The 18,839-nt window shown below is 41.7% G+C and overlaps 1 protein-coding gene across 5 annotated transcripts in view; it reads left to right on the forward strand.

Annotated features, from left to right (window-relative positions):
* Positions 1 to 18,839, forward strand: part of MB21D2 (Mab-21 domain containing 2) — an 89,207-nt gene that overhangs the window by 37,116 nt on the left and 33,252 nt on the right. Inside the window, exons 1-2 of one of the 5 annotated variants that reach the window (XM_071752280.1) lie at positions 13,285 to 13,368; positions 13,487 to 13,582. The exons of 3 other annotated variants lie outside the window; for them this stretch is intronic. Coding sequence is in view for 1 of the 2 variants with exons in the window: in XM_071752278.1 (XP_071608379.1) it covers positions 13,356 to 13,368 (13 nt within the window). In the remaining variant the exon portion in view is untranslated. Of the gene's footprint in view, positions 1 to 13,283; positions 13,369 to 13,486; positions 13,583 to 18,839 lie in introns of those variants that run through there. One more of the 5 variants, XM_071752278.1, reaches the window with a different exon arrangement.

Genomic DNA, 18,839 nt, shown 5'->3' on the forward strand with positions numbered 1-18,839 from the left:
TAGTTATTCAAAAGCCAATATCTATCATATTGCAATAATAATTGTTTTCTGTGTTGAGGATGATCACTATAATCACTGTGATCCTTGATAGCTATGGATGTACCTACGTTCACTAAATGAGAACCTACCTGTCCATCTGGTCAACTTGAGAGGTACCTGGATAACTGTAATTGCCAGCTGTGGGATTCGCACAATTTTGAGTGTGTGTTTTTTTTCACCAGGGGTTGGACAGGATACTGTGACTAAATTTAGCCTGAGAGTAGGGACAAGTTGAGAAGTCAGTAGCATGTATATTTATAGTTGCTGTTATAAATATTTTTCTCTTCCTGTTTTAAAAAAATTATGTGGTGAAGCCATGGTTGCATCAGAGCCTGTAGGATTTTTGTTACTGAAAACCTGATCCTGTGGAAGTTATCCACTATTATGATCTGATAACGTTTTTCAATCAGGGCTCTAAATAACTGGCTGAGAAAGCAGGGCTAGATAGGATGAAGCACAGAAGGGTGAAGAGAAATCAGCCAGAACAGCACTTCTGAGTGTGTGGCTAGCAAGTACAGAAAGCTTTATATGATACTGTTTAAGCCCAACTAGTCTTGGCAGGGGACCAGGACCACATCTTTAGTTCCTGCCTCATACAGGAGACAGGAGAAGGCAGTAGAAGAAAGACAGAAGAAAAGACTGGAGCATACCTTGTGTTTCTGCAAATGCTTTGCTGTTCATGAAAACAGGGAGCCTTAGGTTGTTTAGAAATAACGTAAATTAATGTGGCTGTCTTTAACGTAATGGCTGGGTGATGAGTGTTCTTCGGTTTAAATGTATAGACTAACAATGGGGTTTAAGTGAAAGCTGTATTTCTGTTTAAGTTATGCCTGACAATTTTACATGAGACTTCTTTCTGAAAAAAAAAATTAGAGACTTGAGGACCAAGCCCAGGGCACAAATGGAGTCTCATTTATCTTCATTAGGCACAGAAGTTGTGTTCGTGGATCAGATCCTTCTTAGCCAGAGAGTCTCTTAAATCTAAAAGGATTTAACTTGTTAATAAATAGCTCTTTCCCCTGTGCCTGATCCTTCCCATACGTACTGCTCTTATCTCATCGGGTGATGATAGGAAAATTAAACGTAGCTTTCCTGATTTAATTACATTGGTGTGTAATTGGTGGATGAATGATAGGCGAGGAGACTTTGTGCGGATTCTCAGATGTTTGCACTCTGCATGGCTTGCCCTCTGGGTTAGATTTTTTTCTTCCTATTTATATTAACTTGTTTTTATCTGTGTTGTCTTGCCCTAGCTATTGGCAGCTAAGCTCTGGAAGATCTCAAAGGTTGGACTGTGATAAAGTTAGGGAGAGGTACTGTTTGCTATGTCTCTGTTCAAAATCTTGTGCCCTGAGCATTAGAATAAGATGGTAAATGACGTCCCTGTCACGTGGGGCAAGAGAGTATTTTCAGAGTGTGGGCAATTCTTTGGAATCCCACTCATAGTCACCAGGACTATACGGTCTTGCTAACATTCTCCACTGAAAGAATAGGTGTCTTTTGGTGCCTTTTCTAGGTAACTTGCTGTACTCTCAATGATCTGTGCCTGCTCATTACTTGTCCCTTTGACAAAGATATAACTGAGCCTCAAAGGAGCAAAAGGCTGTATTAATCAAGAAAATGAGTGGAGAAAAGACAGTCTTGAGTTCTGGGCAGTGGGCTGGCTTGAAGTGACTGCAAGATCAAGTCTCTGCCTGCCAGTTATGAAAGGAGATAATTACAGTCCCTGTGACTCAGTCTTTTGTGTTTTTTTGTTTTTTGTTTGGTTGGTTTTTTTAAGAGTGATAGAGGAATATTTTTATTGAATGATGATACTACAGATGTTTCGATTTTTAAAGCACTGTGTGCTATTGTGATGAGAGGTGCATAGCACTCACATTACACAAACTTTTAGGGATCCCTGGCATAGAGAATATTGTTCGAGGGGTACAAATCCTTACAGGAAACTTTTTAAATAAACACTACCTGTCTCTTTTTGTTCAGCATCTAAATAAAAAAGTGTTTTATTGCACAGATGTGCTAGGCTTAAGAAAAGCCCTATATTATGTTCTCAGCAACTAGAGCATTGCATATGAAACAACTCCTTGATATTTGTAGTGCTATTGCTGCCTCAAACCAGACTGTGTTATTAGGGATACTGACTCTCATGTTTTACTTCTTTGCAAGAGGAGAACAAGAGAAAAGACCAATGAGGTATGAATAAATACAGATGATACAGTTATTTCCTCCACTCCAGGCACATACTGGGGTTCAGTCATCTAAAAGAGTTTTCAAGATCTTCAGTATGGTATTTTGTTTCCCTTCCCTATCATGGGACTTTTTCTTCTCTGTAGAGGCAGAGGAGGGATGCTCAGTGAATTTCATGCCATTCTATTTCTTCTCATTGCCCTCTCCCCTCCAAATCAGGGGAAGGACTGGTCTACATTACTGCTTTTTTAAAAGCCTCTAGTGTATCTTTTTGTCACTTCAGTAGTTGCATCTCACTTCTGTGTGAGAGTACTGGATCTTCCCACCAGAACAGACCACACTTTGAGGATTTGCAGCCAGCTGCAACTTAGAGCTGTTGACAAGACCTCTAAAGAACTTGTAGCAGCACCTGATACAGGAGAGATGGTGAGCCTGTTCTGAAAATGTTTCCTTTTTTCTGGTGTCTGCCAGCGCTGAGCTGGGTGTGCTAACAAGTGTTTGTGATAGAGGTAAAGCTGGCACCAGCAAAAAATTTCTGCTGCCAATATCAGCTTCCCAAATGGCATGAGTTACCCTGCAAGGCTTCCAGCTGTTTCTTGGACAGACGGACCCCTAAAACATGTGCAGTGGAGGTGCAGATTGCTGTGCTGAGAGCACAGGTGTCCTGACAACAGCTTGTTTTTATTAGCATCTTCTACAAAAGGCGCATTTCATTATTTTCCACTGAACCCCAGATCCGTACAGCAGAACAACATTGGTAGTGCGACTCTGTCATGTGGGTTTGTGAAGTATTTTTTCTCCCTTTCCCTGCCTGGTGTAACTTACTGAGGAAACCTTCTGTTGTGGATTAGATTTCAGGCATTGTTGGAAGTGTCACCTGTTTGTCTATGATACATCACAGAAACTTTGTGGTTTCTGTTGCGCTGTCGAGCTGATGAAATAGCAACAGGATTGGAGTGATCTCTCTAGGGTTAAGTCTTTTTTGTGTGTGTGCCTTTTCTCAAGAGAAGCCAATCATGATAGGAGCACACTGTACTCTGAGGCTTATGTTAATAAAGGCTCCCTGCTGGCATTCCCTGTGCTGCTGAATGCATAATGCACAGCTGTTAAAGGCAACCTTACTGTATTGCAGATTTCATTTCTGGCTTCTGATGGGTCTCCTCCCCCTGCAGGTCGAGTGTTTCTGTATTTGCATTTAAAGTTGTGGTGATTTTGTGTTGGGTTTTTGGGTTTTGGGTTCCTTTTTTTTTTTTTTTTTTTTTTTTTTGGTGGTTGCTTTTTGTTGGTTTGTTTAGGGTTTTTTGTTGTGTTTGTTTTAATTTTGTTTTTCTTAAGGGACAAGGTACTGTGCTGATAAAGTGACTAACAAGGCATCTGTAGCTTCTCTTTGGTAATAGCTACCGGAAGTCAACTTATTGAGGACTCGTTCCTTGTAACTATTTAAAAAAAGATCAGTTGCCTTGTCTGTCTCTTTGTTCAAAGGGACTGCTGCTCCATATATTTGTGCAGTGAAAATAGCTTGAGAAATCTCTCGATTTGTTTTAAGATGCTGGTACCGTTTTGAAACACTAGGCTGTAATGCGAAATATTTAGTGTAATAGCCAGGAACATGGCCTAAGGGCACAAATTCTCCGGGCAGGCTTGTCAGGCTGCCCGACCGCTGCTCCATCAGTCTGTGGAAATATTTGTAAAAGATTTGGGTGAATACTTGCCAAGCCCAATTATGCAATTATGTTTTAAGCACAATTTTATAACTCTAGTGGAGAATGGTAATGAGGATACATGAGTTCTGGGATTTTTGACTTTTCTGGTTTTATTCCACATGGCTCTGCATGGATGCTAAGACATTTGGAGCAATTCTAGTCAGAAACCAGTTATTCAACTTTCTTTTAGGCAGCTGGCTATTTTTGTAGGTGCAGCTAAATTAAAGGTAAATACAGCTTTGTTTAGGAAGGCTGGAGGACACGTTTTCATTATAGCTTTGGTTATTTATAAAGGGAATAAATCTTGGAGACCGATAGGCAGTCTCCAGGATAGAGGACACGCAGGATGCAATAGTTCTGCCTGGGCTTCTCAAAATAGCTCAGTCAATCTGTCAGGTCCCTGAATCTTATATTTCTGTATTAGATAAACTTTATGTAGTTCCTTCAAAGCGCCATTTCAGTGACTTTCTGATTTTAAGGCAATCAACATGTTCTGTAGGTTTCACTTTGGGGAAGAGGGATTCCCTTCTCTCGAGCATATTTGACTTCTGAGCTTTTAATAAACACTTGATGCCAAGTAAGTCTCAACAATCCTGTTAATGCACTGTATTTCACCTGTCAGACAGTATGATTTTAATCTAATTTAAAGCATCTAATTAGAAGATTGTTAATGCATTTTGTTATGAGCATGCTGGTATGGGAAGTACAATTTGCATACCACTGAGTTTGGTGATTAATTACTTTAAGGTTCATAGTATCTGTGTCTTTATAACAGCAGTGATAGCTACTTTCACCCACTCATGTTTAGGACTGTGGGCAGACGTTTGCACAGCACTGGGTGGCTTCATCTTGTAGAACAGGGGGTGGGTGGCATCCATTTCACCCTAAGAAAACCATTCTGTATTTGAAGCGCTGAGTCAGGGTGCCCTAGACCTATGTTCAGTCCTGAGATGCCCCCACATTTACACACACCTGTGCAAGTTTCTAAATGACCTGTAGTGGGATCTTGGTACTAACAGAAGCCTTCCCTGTCTCCTGTGCTTCAGTGAAAATTGGGGTGGTACCATAATAGTGGGACATCCATGATGTTACTGTTTTTCATTATAGGATGCATCCCTGTGAGGCTGAAGCTGGAAAAGGAAGTCTGCTTTTGAAACCCCAGCCTCAGAAAGCATTTGACTAGTGAAAGCAAGTAGTTGCTCTGTTATTAGGTGTTGATCTAGTGGTGCTGAGATCAAGTACAGGTCAGCCTCTGAGAGAGAGATTACAACCTGACCCAGTTAGGCAGTTCTGGCAAGTAATCTTATTTATACTGAAAGGATCCCAAGGCAGAGTGGGGACAAATTAGTTTAAAGAATGCATCCTGGCCATAGTCTACATGTATTCAACAGAGTCAGTCAATGCCAAGCAATAGAAGGCAGCATTTTGGGACAGAAAGCAACGGGAAAATATAAGACACGGCCAAGAAATTCTACTGGGATAACCATAAGGGATTGACAGAGAGTAATATTTTATTTATTTATTTATTTTAATCCAATGACACCTTTATAAGTTAATGATTTAGATAAAAAGTAGTGGGTTATTTTTGGGATGTTGCTGGTCTGCTCAGTTCTTCCCTACTGTGGCTTGCAGTCAGACCACATGGATTATCTTACACACACTAATGGAGTTAAGTTCATGAAAGATTTGGTCCAGAACTGTTGAACAGCTAGGGAACACTGGCAGTTGCATCTAGAAATAACAAAGTTCTTACCTTCCTGAATAATCTCTTGGACCATGTGCTTTGTCTGCTCTAAAATGTCTTATCTCAACTCCCCTGTTCCTGTCACAGGATCTTTTCACACTGCTCTACACCTCTCTCAGGGAAGGATGTTGTTATTCAGTGGTGCATATATTACCTTGTTTAGAAAATCAGGTGCTGAGGTTGAGGAAGGAGTTGTATTAAACAGCTATCAAAAATGCTAAGGCAAACACTGCCATTAGCTTCTGTGCTTTTCCCTTCATCACTTTCACTTTTTGCATTTTAATGGATCTCTTGAAGAGCTGATGATGCTTTGAATGAGTGACTTCTCTTCGAAGTGAATCCTGTGTTGATAGCACTGGCTGGGCCTGATCCCCCGACAGATGCTTGGAGATATTTCATGTTTGTTTTGTACCTCACTAATTAATGTATAACTTTGTGGTAGAACAGCAGGAAAACTGCGTTGCTGACACTTCATGATATAATGATTTAATCCTTTGTGACACATTCCTGCTGAGTGTCAAAGCTGATAACTTTAATCTCTGTCCCTAGCTCAGTGCGACAGGAATCTGTTTGAGAGGGCATTTTGTAGGAGTGTGCAAGTTCTTGTTGGTACTTTGTGACAAATTTGTCTAAACTTTTTTTTTTTTTTTTTTGTACATTGCCACTCATGAAGTGATTGTACAGCATTGCCTGGTGCACTGGGGAATCTAAAGCTGAGTGCAAACAAAGGAGCTAACTGACTGCATTCAAATGAAATAAGGCTTGTCCTGGGAGGAGGGGGGAAAATGCCCTAATCTCCTTTTAAATACACTTCTTCTTTGCCAGCATTATTAACGATGTGGTGCCTAAACTCACTACTTTTTGTTATATATGAGTCTGAAGCCTGGGTACAACTACTCTAAGGTGGTTATTCCTCGTGATACAACCAGCAGAGCTGGCTTCTTTTCCAGCATGGACAGTGAATTGCTGTTTATTTAAAACTTTTTGTTGAATGCTATTCATAAAACAATTTGCAGCTCTGCAAATAGAAGAGGAAATGTCACTGTAGCAACACTTCAGGGGCTCTGTTGCTTTCTGTCTCTGAAATTTGCCTTTTGAAAGTTACATACAGTGTGCTGAATGGCAGATCAAGTATTGATATTGGCCCCTTGATATTACACCTCAGAGCCTGAGTTGCTGAAATGTCTGTATTTCATAGACAGTAGGGCAACCATGTGCTAAGCAACAAGTAACCTGAGAAAAATAAGAGGAATGCAAGTCTTTCTGCAAGTGCAGCATGTGTCTGAACAAGCTGCACCTTCTGAATTAAGTGCCTGGTTGGTTTTTTTCCAGTGTTCAAATCATAATGCGTATCTAAATATAGTATTGAGAAAAAAAGAGGTATTACGATTTGACTGAGCATCCATCAGAGGCTTGTTTTATGTGCTAAGTTGTCTGTAAAAGCTTGACCCTGTACCCCCAATTTTTTCCTAATATCCTGTGAATTTTATGAATGTGCAAAGCATGTACTTGAGGCAGCAGTTATGCTGAAAATAACCACTTTGGCACAGGGTTGTAATACCAAAGAATGACTTCGTGCTGTTATTTTAATTGTCTTGAGGAGGAATTCATATGTGCTGTGTAAGCACTTAACAAAACTATTTGCACATTATCAGATCTGTAGAGTCAAGTTACAAGTTAATCTGGAAAATCAAAGTTTTAAAAATTTTTTTTTATTTTCGTAAAGCTAAATTCTGGTACTGGAAATAAAAGACACTCATGAGTTACTTCAAAAACTAGACAAGCCTTCCCATTTCTTCACCTAAGCTACAGACAGGAGCTTTAGAATCATCTTTTAATCTCTGCTTCTTAACAATGCATGTAAAAAAATTGGTGTCTAAAAAATCTTCTCTTATGCTGAGACCAGCCTTGTAAAACATCAGTTGTGTATATGAATGACTCTATTGTACTAGTGTATGCCATTCTGAGTTCTTAGCTTTTTTAACTAACCCTTTCTTTACCTGGAACATGCATATGTCTTCACTTTATTCTATACTCTTATTTTGCCCTAAGCAAATAATTTAAGTGGAAAGTACTTGCTGTTCAAGAGTGCTCTGGAGTATAGGACAGTGCTGTTGAGAAGTGCTATAACCTAGGTTTGCAAGGGGTCTCATCTCCTGACAGACCTGTAACAGGATCCACTGAGCTGAGAGCAGCCTTGCTCAGTGAGGGTTGAAAGAGTCCTATGGGAGAGGTTTCTGTCTGAGGGAGATAGGTGTCAAGGAGACAAATGAACAAAATCCCAGACCCACAGCATGTCGATAGAACTCCTGTTGTTCTTAATTCATGTCTGTAAATGGCACTGGTTTCCACTGTTGTGCACCAAGACAATAATAAATTCCAATCCTTAGTGTTTATATACACCACTTCACAATTTTCAGAGTGTTCAACACACATTAACTAATTCAGCTGAGATGCAAATATTCTGTGAGCAAAACTACTCTTATTGCTGCCCAGGGGAATCTGTCATTGCAGATGGGCCTTTCCCCACTGGTGGAGCCTTTGGCAGGAATGTTCTATAAGGAACAGTGCCTTTCTTCTTTAAGTTTTTAAGCCTTTGCATGTATCTCTTTTTTCATGGGAATTGCACTACTCCCATGCTATATGTGGTATTGTTAAGAAAATAATGCAGGAGACTTGCTTGTATGTTCTGTCCTGCAAATATCATAGAATCATTAAGGTTGAAAAAGACCTCTAACATCATGAAGTCCAAATATATGCAGACCCACAGTTAACAGATTTGCAGTTGTAGAAGCTATTGAGTTAGCAAAGATGTTGATACATTAAGTGCATCTTTCTGTGCTTTCATAAGGCATTGGATGAACCCCATCTCCAGTGGGCCTCAGGGCTCAGTAGAGAAAGTAGGATCTGTCAGTTCTGACTATGCTGCATCATCAGACCATGTGCTGAAGGGAACTGAGGGTGCTTCGTAAATGGCTTTGGTCCATGTTTCACCAGTTCAACACCTGCTAGAGCACCAATCTGTCTTTTCAGATAGAGAAAGTCCAACAGAAGGTCCATTGCCAGGTAGGAGATGTGTTTTGAGGGCAGTTAAAGACATCTTGAATCCCAAGCATTGAGAAATACATTCATTGACATGAATCTAATTTGTGTGGCGTTTGGCTCACTTTCTGCCTTAGTATTTTTTCTGTGTAGAGGGAGGAACTTTGATGCATCTCTGTATCTCTGAGCAGTATTGGTTCCACTTTATTTTGGAGAAGAGCATCTCTTTTTAGCATTCCAGGGTGACCTGAAGGTAAGCATCTTTTTGTATCAGGTCACATGACCTAGGTTTAGTGGTTTTGTCCTTGGAAATAACTGGCAGTCTTTGTAATCTGATGCCTGATGCTATAGAACTGCCCACGTGCTTTGTAGTTCCAACCCTCTTTCTAATGCATGAGGTTTAGTTACAGCTATGTGGTGGCACTTCTGTGTTGCCTCTTGTGTGTTGTCTAACCTTTTGTTAACTTTCATTTTCAGAAGCAATGCCTGCAGGTCTGACCTGAAACTAATTCTTGAAGAACAGCATAGATTACGATTTTCACAGAAATGGTTGTATGAACACCATTAGCCTCTTAGTGACCTAAGGTAGCAGCGCATTTTGAGATCAAAATTCTCATCTTGCTGCAGCTTTCCCTTCAGCTAACAGTACCGGGGAAAAGAACAGCATGTTACTTGCAGGTGATGATTTCTCTTTCAGTGGGCTTGATACCCTCATTTTCTGTTTGAAGTTAATGTGCAGATTGCTAGGTGGTGTCACTCAAAGTGACTGACTGAGCTGCTGTTGTGTGTGAAGATGTCTCCAAGACAACTAATTTCCTGGTCAAACAGCAGATTGGCTTTTGCCACTGAACATTTCAAGGGAGCTGGTCAGCTGAAGGAGCAAGATATTTCACCAGTTTATTATTAGCACTGTAGCTGCCAAATACAGCTCAGAGTCTAAGGCTGAAATTGTTACTATAAAAGCACTGCAAATTAGTAGCTTTTAAAAAGGGTTGTGTGGTTTGACTAGTGAGCTGATTTTTCAGAGACCTTCTACCAAATAATAGGAATCAGATCTCTACCTCCACAGCTCATTTTCTCCAATTGCTATATACACTCCTATGCTGGAAGCATAAGGAATTTAGGGGCTTTCTTTCGCTCCTATATTTTATATTTATTATGTAGCAGGCTTCCCTGCTATATTTTGACTCTGCCCTTTTAGTGCTAGTGTGCTGCATTTTTTCTAAACATTTAAATGTTTGATGCCATTTCTTTTCTGCCTTAAAACTCAGAAGGAGGACTCCTTCCTGTAAAATAAGCTTGAAGTATTGGATTTTTTCCTCCCATTTTTTCCTCTGCTCCCAATCCCCTTTGTCTCCAGAGATGCAGACTTAACTAGACAGGTGTAGTGTACTTACAAATACTCTTCTTCCGCATTTTCAATTTTTTACTTTTCTTTCAAAAATCCTCCTAATCCCATCCTGTTTCAAGGGACTCAGTCCAAACCAAAATAAAAAATACCGACATATTTTTTTGGCCCCATTGCAATACTTGGCTGTACTGCCTAGCTGAACAAATCCTACCTTTGTCTTTGCTTTGGAATAAGAAACAAGCAGGCTTGTTGATTCCTGTTGCATTAACACTATCATCCTCCCTCACACTGAGGTAGTGGTTATCAGGGGGATAGAGGGCAAACTGCTTCTTGCTGTTTTCAGACCAACCTGGAGGCTGGTGCAGTGTGGATCTCCTGCACTCCAGCCTCATAGACCTTGCAGCACTTAGGGTGTAAAGGCCAGAGGAAAGCAATCAAAACCTGCTTTATGAAATAGTGGATGGAGAGAGGACACTGAGCATGCTACGCTGAGAAGGCTTGAAGAAATTTCAATCGAAAGCCCAAGAGAGACAAGGAGCCACATCCAAACGCTGGCCTCCATCCCGTTGCACATCTGAACCTGAACTCGCAGCAAACAACCCCTGAGCCACTAAGCTGCCTTCTCTGAGCATGCCTGCATGCACTGGGGAATTTTAGGAATGTGGTGTGGGGTTGCTGCTGCTCAGCCTCTGTTCAGCTAAGAGCTTTAGAAGCTGCAGTGAGGTTGGTATTGCGACGATAAAGCCCCATTGTGGTTGTTTGCAGCATTCTTTAGCTAAAGATTTATCTTCCCGGGTAAGCTTCCATTAGAACAGCAGGAGTCAACATCAAAGAGCTGGAGAAACGCCTCTTCCCTCCCTGGCACGACACAGCTTCACCCTTCTTCCTTCACCATCCCCCTCCCAACCCTTTTTCTTTAAGGCATTAAAACTTCAGTGACTGGGATATCAAAGGGGCAGTAGTTAGTGTGGGGTATTGTCCAAAATTATGGGGGCAGTTGATCTAAGGAAGTAAGAGGAAAAAGTCTGAGGGAGGAGAGCTGGTATCAGTGATGCAAACCTCTCTCTTTTGATGTCCTCTCCGTGGTAAAACAACCTCATCTTTAGCCTCCAGCTACTTTAATTTCGCACCTTGCAGGATGTTGGAGATCTGCTGTTGACCTATATGGGAGGAAGATAAGAGCTAAGCTGGTCATATGGGCCCCACTGCCTCCTTGGCTTTGTCCACAGCACTGTGTCATGCATATCTTTGCTGTGTGTGTGTCTAGCACATCAAGGCAGATAGAGTCTTGTTTTCCAGCAGGTATGTATCAAGAGCTGAAGGAATGCTCTCCTTAGTCCCTGTCTCTCCTTCTGGTGGCTGGTTAATATTGCTTTGATAGTTTATATTGTTTTTTGTCCTATTTGCTTTGAAAATCTCCTGGCAAAGGAAGGCAAAGCAGTTTGTGTCCTCAGCATGACAGAGCAACCATGTGACCAGCATCCCTGAAAGATCCCAACAGTACACCTTGGAGTCACATCCAAACTTGGTCAGCATGGAGTTCCTTTACAAGCAGGCATTCAGCGCCCTACACTTGGCAGTGATTTAAGCTATTTGAGATGTGCAGTATAAGAAGTAACATGGGCCCAAATGAGAACCCAGTGTAATTCTGGAGGAAAATATAAGGTTATTTTTAGGGTTGTTTCTATTACATACTGCACCAAGGAGGATAATACTTCAGTTCTGCATTATCATTCAGCATTGTTCTTCTGTATTCCTCATTTTTTTAAACCCTATTTGTTTTAACTGGCTAATATTCATTGCTTGAGTACCTCCTTTCCCAGACCTGTGTCTTGTCATCTAGATGCTGGAGAAATCTGGGGTTTGAGACAATCCAGGGCTTGTGGTCTCTACAAAATATACTTAAAATTGTTCATGGTCATCTTGCAGCAAATGTATTTCTGCCCTGCTAATGGCCTGGCTTGCAAGCTGAAAAAGTCTGGATAGGATCTATTATGCTCTGACTGTTAAATTTTAGACTGCTTTTAGTGGTAGATGTTAAATCACTGCTGCCCCAGTTCTGCAAAATTTCTTATTAAGACATTTCCACTACCATCAGCCTGTGAAAATACTTGGTTTCTGAGAAGGACAACATCAAGTTACAGGACAAAAAAGCAGTAGTTTGGTGAGAGTAGTTTGGTGGATGCTGGCCAGCATACAGGCATCTGTCTGTCCCTAGAGAGCAGATCCAGGCAAACCTGGTATGGCTGTGATGTGCACAAGAGATGATTTATATTGGTGTTGGGTGCAGATGCTCCACTGGGACACAGTCATTGAGTGGCTCTGCTCTTGGCTTTGTTCCTCCCCACCTCTTTGAAGCAGCCAGAAAAGTGAAATTGAGTGTTCCAGTACTAAGCTGCTTACAACAAGCTATTTTATTTTTGTACATGTCTAATAAATACTGTTCAGTGTTGTCACTCAACAGAGTTTTGTCCCTTGTTTCTGGGAACCTTTGAATAGATTTCCCTTGAGAATGGAGAAACATGGCCATGAAGTCCTGTGACTAAGTGTGCAGTGCAGGCTGCTGCCTTGAGTATGACTTGAGATGTACCACCTTCCAGCTGAGGCTGTTGTCTGTCACCTTTTCCTGGACAGCCCTAGAAGCATTAAAACAGAACCTAATGTTCCTCAGATTACTTAATAATCCTAAAGCCTTTTCAACTACTTGCTAAGGCAGCTGTGGCAGGTGGGCAGATGACTTCTTTGCTGCGGAGAGGGAGATGCCACCTTTTGTGTTGCATGGGTTTGCAAGGGAGGCAAAGAGTCACTCAGGGCTTCCCATTCTCAGGCACGCACATTTTGCACTGCTCCATCTTCCTCACAATACTCATCATCAGCAGTACTATTTGATATGTTTTGCTGCCCGTATCCTAAAGCTGGACATCATATCAAATCATCATCCAACACTGGGCTGCTGGGAAATGTTTGACATCAGCACATCAAAAAAGGCTGCAAAATTTTACAGCACTCTGCAGCATTTTCCAGAGCTTGTGCTTGACCAAATCAGGATATTCTCAGCCCTCAACACTGTTCATACTAATGTTTGCAGTGATAGCAAAGCATAGAAGCAAAGCTCTGGACCAGAGTACCTAGGAGCTTAAAATTATCTTGTATTTGATAGTTTTCCTCTTCTGGAAGACCAGTGCTGTCTAACTCTGATATTTAATTTTATTTACAGTGGGAGAGGAAGGCAAGACTAGAGACTGGTGGTACTGGACTAGGGGTTTAAGCAAAACCACTTTTAGCAGGAATGCTTTCCCTAGGTGGGTCTGCCTTTCTCAAGGTTAAGTGGAGACTGAATTGTCTCTGCTTATTCCCACACCTGTGAAGTTTGAACAGACCATTTTAACAGCACTGCCATATGGCTTCTTCCCATATTAGAAAGGAATATGTGGAATATGGGCATCCCAGTGTGCATGCGTCTGTCTGTCTGGACCTGTCCCATCAATTAAACATCAACTGATGTCATACTTGAAGGTCAGTTGTTTTATAACCTAATATTACCATTTTTTTTCCTCTGGGTTTATTATCTCCCTCCAACCTGCAGCTCAGCACCATCTGGTGCAGGCACACAAGGGAGAAAGATTAAAGGAAAGTAAAGCAGCTTTGTTCGCTTTCCCCAATGCTTCCAATGTACAGAGGAGTCGGCAGTGTCTCACAGTATTGAATTTTAAGTGATGGGAAGGGCTGGATGCTGTTAGCTGCCTAAAGGAAGGAGAAAGTCTGTGCTTACTAATAATCTGCCAGAAAGTGTCTCATGATTCCTAAGGGACTTACAGTGGCTATTTTATTTTATTTTATGTATTTTATTTTATATTTAAATAGTCTTGGGGGTTTTGTGACCTGTTTTTTTTTCCCCAGCACCCTTATTTTTCTTACCTGTAAATTGCCAGAAGCACTGCTAAGTGAGGTACACACAGAGTGTGTATCAGGCTTCAGTCTGCTCTGATAGTGAAGTGCTGTGAACACAGAAAGTTAATATATACCTGACAGAGGCACCGGACTGACACACCACAAGTACATTCTGCCAGACTTCATCTCCTCTGGCTGTGTCTGTCTGCACTGACCAAGGAGATGCATGTTTACGTGTCCAGCTTCAGCCTACAGTGAAAATGCAGAACTTGTTTCCATTTCATTGGCAGGGTTGGGTTTGCACTCAGGCTTTGCTCTGTCTCCCATCCTCCCTGTTTTCATCCTTCTGGAGGTGTGAATGCTCTCAGTCCAGACTGCATGATGATTGTTTTCTGTAAAAGCAAAGCTCTTTTCTCTCTAATAACAAAATTACAATAATCCAGGAATGTTGATCTCTTAGGTCAGCAGGATTACTTGAAAACTCTTATCTTGCTTTGCTTCAATGTTGCAAATATTTCATAGGGCTTTTTGAAACAAAGTATCTCTAGCTATAAGTAGGTGTATATAGCTATTTGGAAAGGATGGATAATTGGTTCACACTGCTTGGATACAAATGTAGGAGACAAGTAATGAAAACGTTGGGCTCACTCTGATTCATAGTGTTTATCTGTTGTCCACCTTTTCTTTGCGGTTTTCTTTGCTAAACTGTGATTTAGTCAGATTTTGTGCTGTTGTTTGGGATTTTTGGGGTTTTTTTGTTTGTTTTTTGTTTTGGTTGTTTTTTTTCTTTTACTTTTTGAAGAAAGACTAAAATCAGTTTTTAGCTCCCCCAATTATATAAATAATTTTGAACTAATATCACAGACAGTCAAAAGGAGATTTATTTGGAAACAAGGAGAGAGTTCAGGGTTTTCCAGTGCTTTAGGTTTAGCTTCAATTTGTAACAGAAAAGTGTGTCATTTCACATGTCCTGATGCAGTTATTTTCACTGTAGTCTTTGAGGATGGGATTAGGCTTTTACCTCTTCTAAATAGTGTAATGTATGTTGTATCTCCAATATTTGATGTAGTATCTATGATACTGAAATGGTGCTGAGGAGGGAGAAGGAAAGCAAATGGAAGGTTTGACTCTTTTTAAGTTTGATTAGTTGTTTCCGGTGCCCAAGGGAAAAGAAAGGAGGAAATTTTTATTATTTAGGCTGTAATGTGGACTTTGCAACCTAAAATGCTCCTAGACATATTCCTTTTGTACTTTTGTGCTCTCTCTGAAAAGATCTTTCACTTCCCATTTCAAGGACAGCATAAGTCAGCAGTACTTGGCTTCGATCATTGTGAAATCCCCTTATCTGCATGTTCTCACTTTATTTTTCTTCTAACTCATGTCTTCATTGGTATTGAAAGTATGCAGCCAAGGTTGATGGGGACAGAACTTCAGCTATGGTCAGTCCCTACTTAACTCTTTGCAACTTTTCTATGAAGAGGAGTGTGAGTCAGCAAAGCTGTTAAATATCTCTTCTTTCTTTCTGTCCCAATGCAACTAGGAGTTTTAATCTGCCTTTTCAAGAGCTGAGAGTTCAGTCACTGGTCTGAAATAATATACTGTGCCTATTACTAGATAATTCAGCTAAAACTTGTGCCAAAACATCTTCCAGAACTCTCAGCTGGCTATCAGGCTGAGAAAAGGATTCACTTGCTAGAAATCCTGGGCTGACTCTGCTATCTGGTCTGTAACTGCAGCATGTCAGGTAGAGGTCCATTTGATTCAGCAGAGGTGTAATAGAGTGATGGGATGAGTAGTGCACAGAGAGGTCTTGTGCCATGAGGCCAGGGAGGCACTGGAGATGTGCATCCAGAGCTGGGTGCTCCTAGACCAGGAATATGAAGGGAATACAGAAATGGGACTGCAGCAGGTTTGCTTTGCCTGTGCCCACATTGCACACTGCTTCTTCCTCTCCAGATGCTCCTTTATAGTCAAATACTGTCAGCATAGAGATCACTGAGGTGCTTTTTGACCAAATGTATTTCCTTCCACCTTCTGCTGAGATGAAGGAAATACTGTTTTCAAGTAGGAATGTGGTTAGCTCACCTGTTTTTCTCTTTGCAGTCACACTTGGCAGTCTCCCAGAAATGCAATGGAATAAGCTTTTTTGAGGCTAGATGTATACATGGACTCATGCCAGTGATGGGACTGGGCAGCTACCTGAAAAGTCTAGCCTTGTAAACACATTCTTTTGTTTAAGACTTGCTTATTTGGAGACTGAGAAATGCAAGGAGTGAGCAGAAGTCCTTTATCAAATTCAGCCAATGAGTCTTACAGCTCTTTGGACTTTACTGCTCACTCTGTAAACTGGAGCACTTTAACCCTTAAATCAGGTTAAATTTTTATAAATGGGTGAAGTCCAAGTGAAGTGTGCTGCTCTTGGTGCCTGGGAAATGTAGCCTAAAGAGCAGAAAATGGCTGGTTTGTGACTATAACAGGAAAGTACTAAGTTCAACTGATGAACCAGACATGTTTTTTAGTGCACAAAGGGCATTTCTGGTGAATACAGAGCAGTAAGTCTTGGCACCGGAGAATGTGGAGTCTACAGTTCTGTGGCTGTGGCTGTCACATTTATACAAAATCACATTTATACAAAATTGTTGCAGGATACCAGCTGCATCTAGCAGCCTGAACACAGGGTGCTGGCAACATCACTCATGCGTGTATCAAAGGGAAGAAATGTCTACAGGTAGTATTCCCCCCCACCTTGCTAGAAAAACTTAAGCTCTGTCAGAGTCTTCTGCTGAAATCTGTGCTATATTCTGCCTAAATAAAAGGAATATGCCACAGGAAGAGCTGTGGGCTTTCTGTGACTGCTGAGTCAGGAGGAGGTGGAGATGAAAAATGCAGGATTGTCACTGTTCCCATGGGAAAGCTGCTCACACCTTGACACAGCAGTTCCTGTCAGTATCTGTCCTATGGGAGCTCTCTCTGTGGTTCAGCAGCCATACTTGCCCTCCATTAGCAATGAGTTTATCTCCCTTGTTTTTCCTTGGTTCTGGACTTTGGTCTACAAACCATGTCTCCTGTGCCAGTGAGAAGAGCAGCTGAAAAAGCAGTCTCAACTTAGGGTCCCAGTACATTTCTTGGTAATTTGGGAAGGGTCAAGTATGACATGCTTGGGCTACTGCATAATATTGGATGTAACCTTGGTGTTCCAGGGGAGGTGATAGTTCTCTGAACAGTGGGTGATGCTCCCCATACTTTGTCCCGTTAGGGTCCAGCTGCTTAGGAAGAGGGCAGTGATTGTACAGCCTGGCTTTCCTTTTTCTATATAATTATTAAAGAAGGCAGTTGGGGTCCCAGCTGTGGCCCTCTGGTTTCTTTTGTGTCTGATGTTGAGTTTTCTGTTCTCTACACAGACACTGAAGACCTCCATGCAGGTCAAAGCTCAGGGGCTGGTGCTTTTCAAAGCATGAGGCTTGATGTCCTTTCAGGTTAGTAAGAGCAGGCTCTGTTGTCAAAATCTTGCCAAGATGCTTGTAGTTTTTGCCAGAAAGGCTCTTTCCTGATTTTGCTGGTGTCTGAGAAAAAGGCAACACCAAGTGGCAAATAGACTGGACTCATACCACAGGTTTTCAGTGGCAGCTAATAATGAACATGAATTGCATCTCTTGCACCTTTTGGCAATGCTGACAGATGAGCAGTAGGGACTGGATTAATAGCACTTCTGTGTTGCTACCAGATTCTCTTTAATGGTAGATACTTGGTGGTCCCTTGAATTTCCCTCAGAACTGCATTCATTCTCCTAAACAGTAAAATGCTGCGTATTACAGACTGAGGTGTGTCGTGGTAGGTTAAAAACTGCCAGGTAAAGCAAAAACCTAGCCTATGTGGGTGCAAAGCTGAAGTAAGATATATTCATGAAGCTTTTATTTACTTTTACCACACAGATTTTAAACGGAAGCGTGGGTGCTAATTGGATAAAGAGGCTGTTTTGCGCATTCAAAGTGCAGAGGTTTTTTGCACTCTGAATAACTTTCTGCAGTATCAGAAGTTTTCAGTTCCCTCCCTAGCTCTGTGATCATTAAACACTGGAGAGGATATAGTAGGCTAAAATCATAATTTGGAGGAAATTAATTTCTCTCTGCCCCACCTCTTTCTGTGAGCAAAAGGAGGGGAAAGGCACAATGAAGACATCTGTTCCTTTGAACTCCCTCACAGACTTTCTGGGTAATAAAACTGGGGGAGAGGAGGAGAACCTATTGCTGCTGTTCAAGAGGTTGCTAATCGCTGATTGTCGAGTACTGAGGGGGTGAGCTTTTATCATGTTGACCTTCTTAGGGGATGTTGAAAAGAAGCTGGCACTGACCTCTGCCAGGACTTAAATCCAGTTATGATTATGGCTCTCAGCACAGCAGACTCCGAATCCCTTTATGCCCCTTTCAAAGAGAAGGAAAATCTCCGTGGTAGCCACACTCTCTCCTCTGCCTCAGGGTAGGTGCCTCTGCTGTACCGACCCAGATGCTGCTCTCTCCTCTCCTGGATCAGCTCTTCACTGCTACTGTACAGCCATGGTCTGGGCTCCAGCAAGCTAAACAGGAGCAAAATTATCTTGTCCCCTGGGCCCAGAGCCTGCCCACTTCCCATCCACATTTTGCTCTTGTTTCGTGTGGTGCTTAAAATCTTGTGGCTGTTAAGCACAGGGCTGCGGGGTCCTTCCCATCCCCCCACTCCTCTTGCCTAATCTCATTGTGCTGCTTAGTCACAGCCAGGACCACTCTAATGGGTTTAAGTGGCCCTGCTCCTGGCCCAGTGGGCTGTGGCCGACGTTCAGCCTGGAATGGTTGATGTAAGATAAGGTTACACTCATGTGCTTCAGAGTCCTCCTCTTGTCTCTGCC

The sequence above is a fragment of the Heliangelus exortis genome, chromosome 9 (genome assembly GCF_036169615.1).
Source record: "Heliangelus exortis chromosome 9, bHelExo1.hap1, whole genome shotgun sequence".
NCBI classification, from domain to species: Eukaryota; Metazoa; Chordata; class Aves; order Apodiformes; family Trochilidae; genus Heliangelus; species Heliangelus exortis.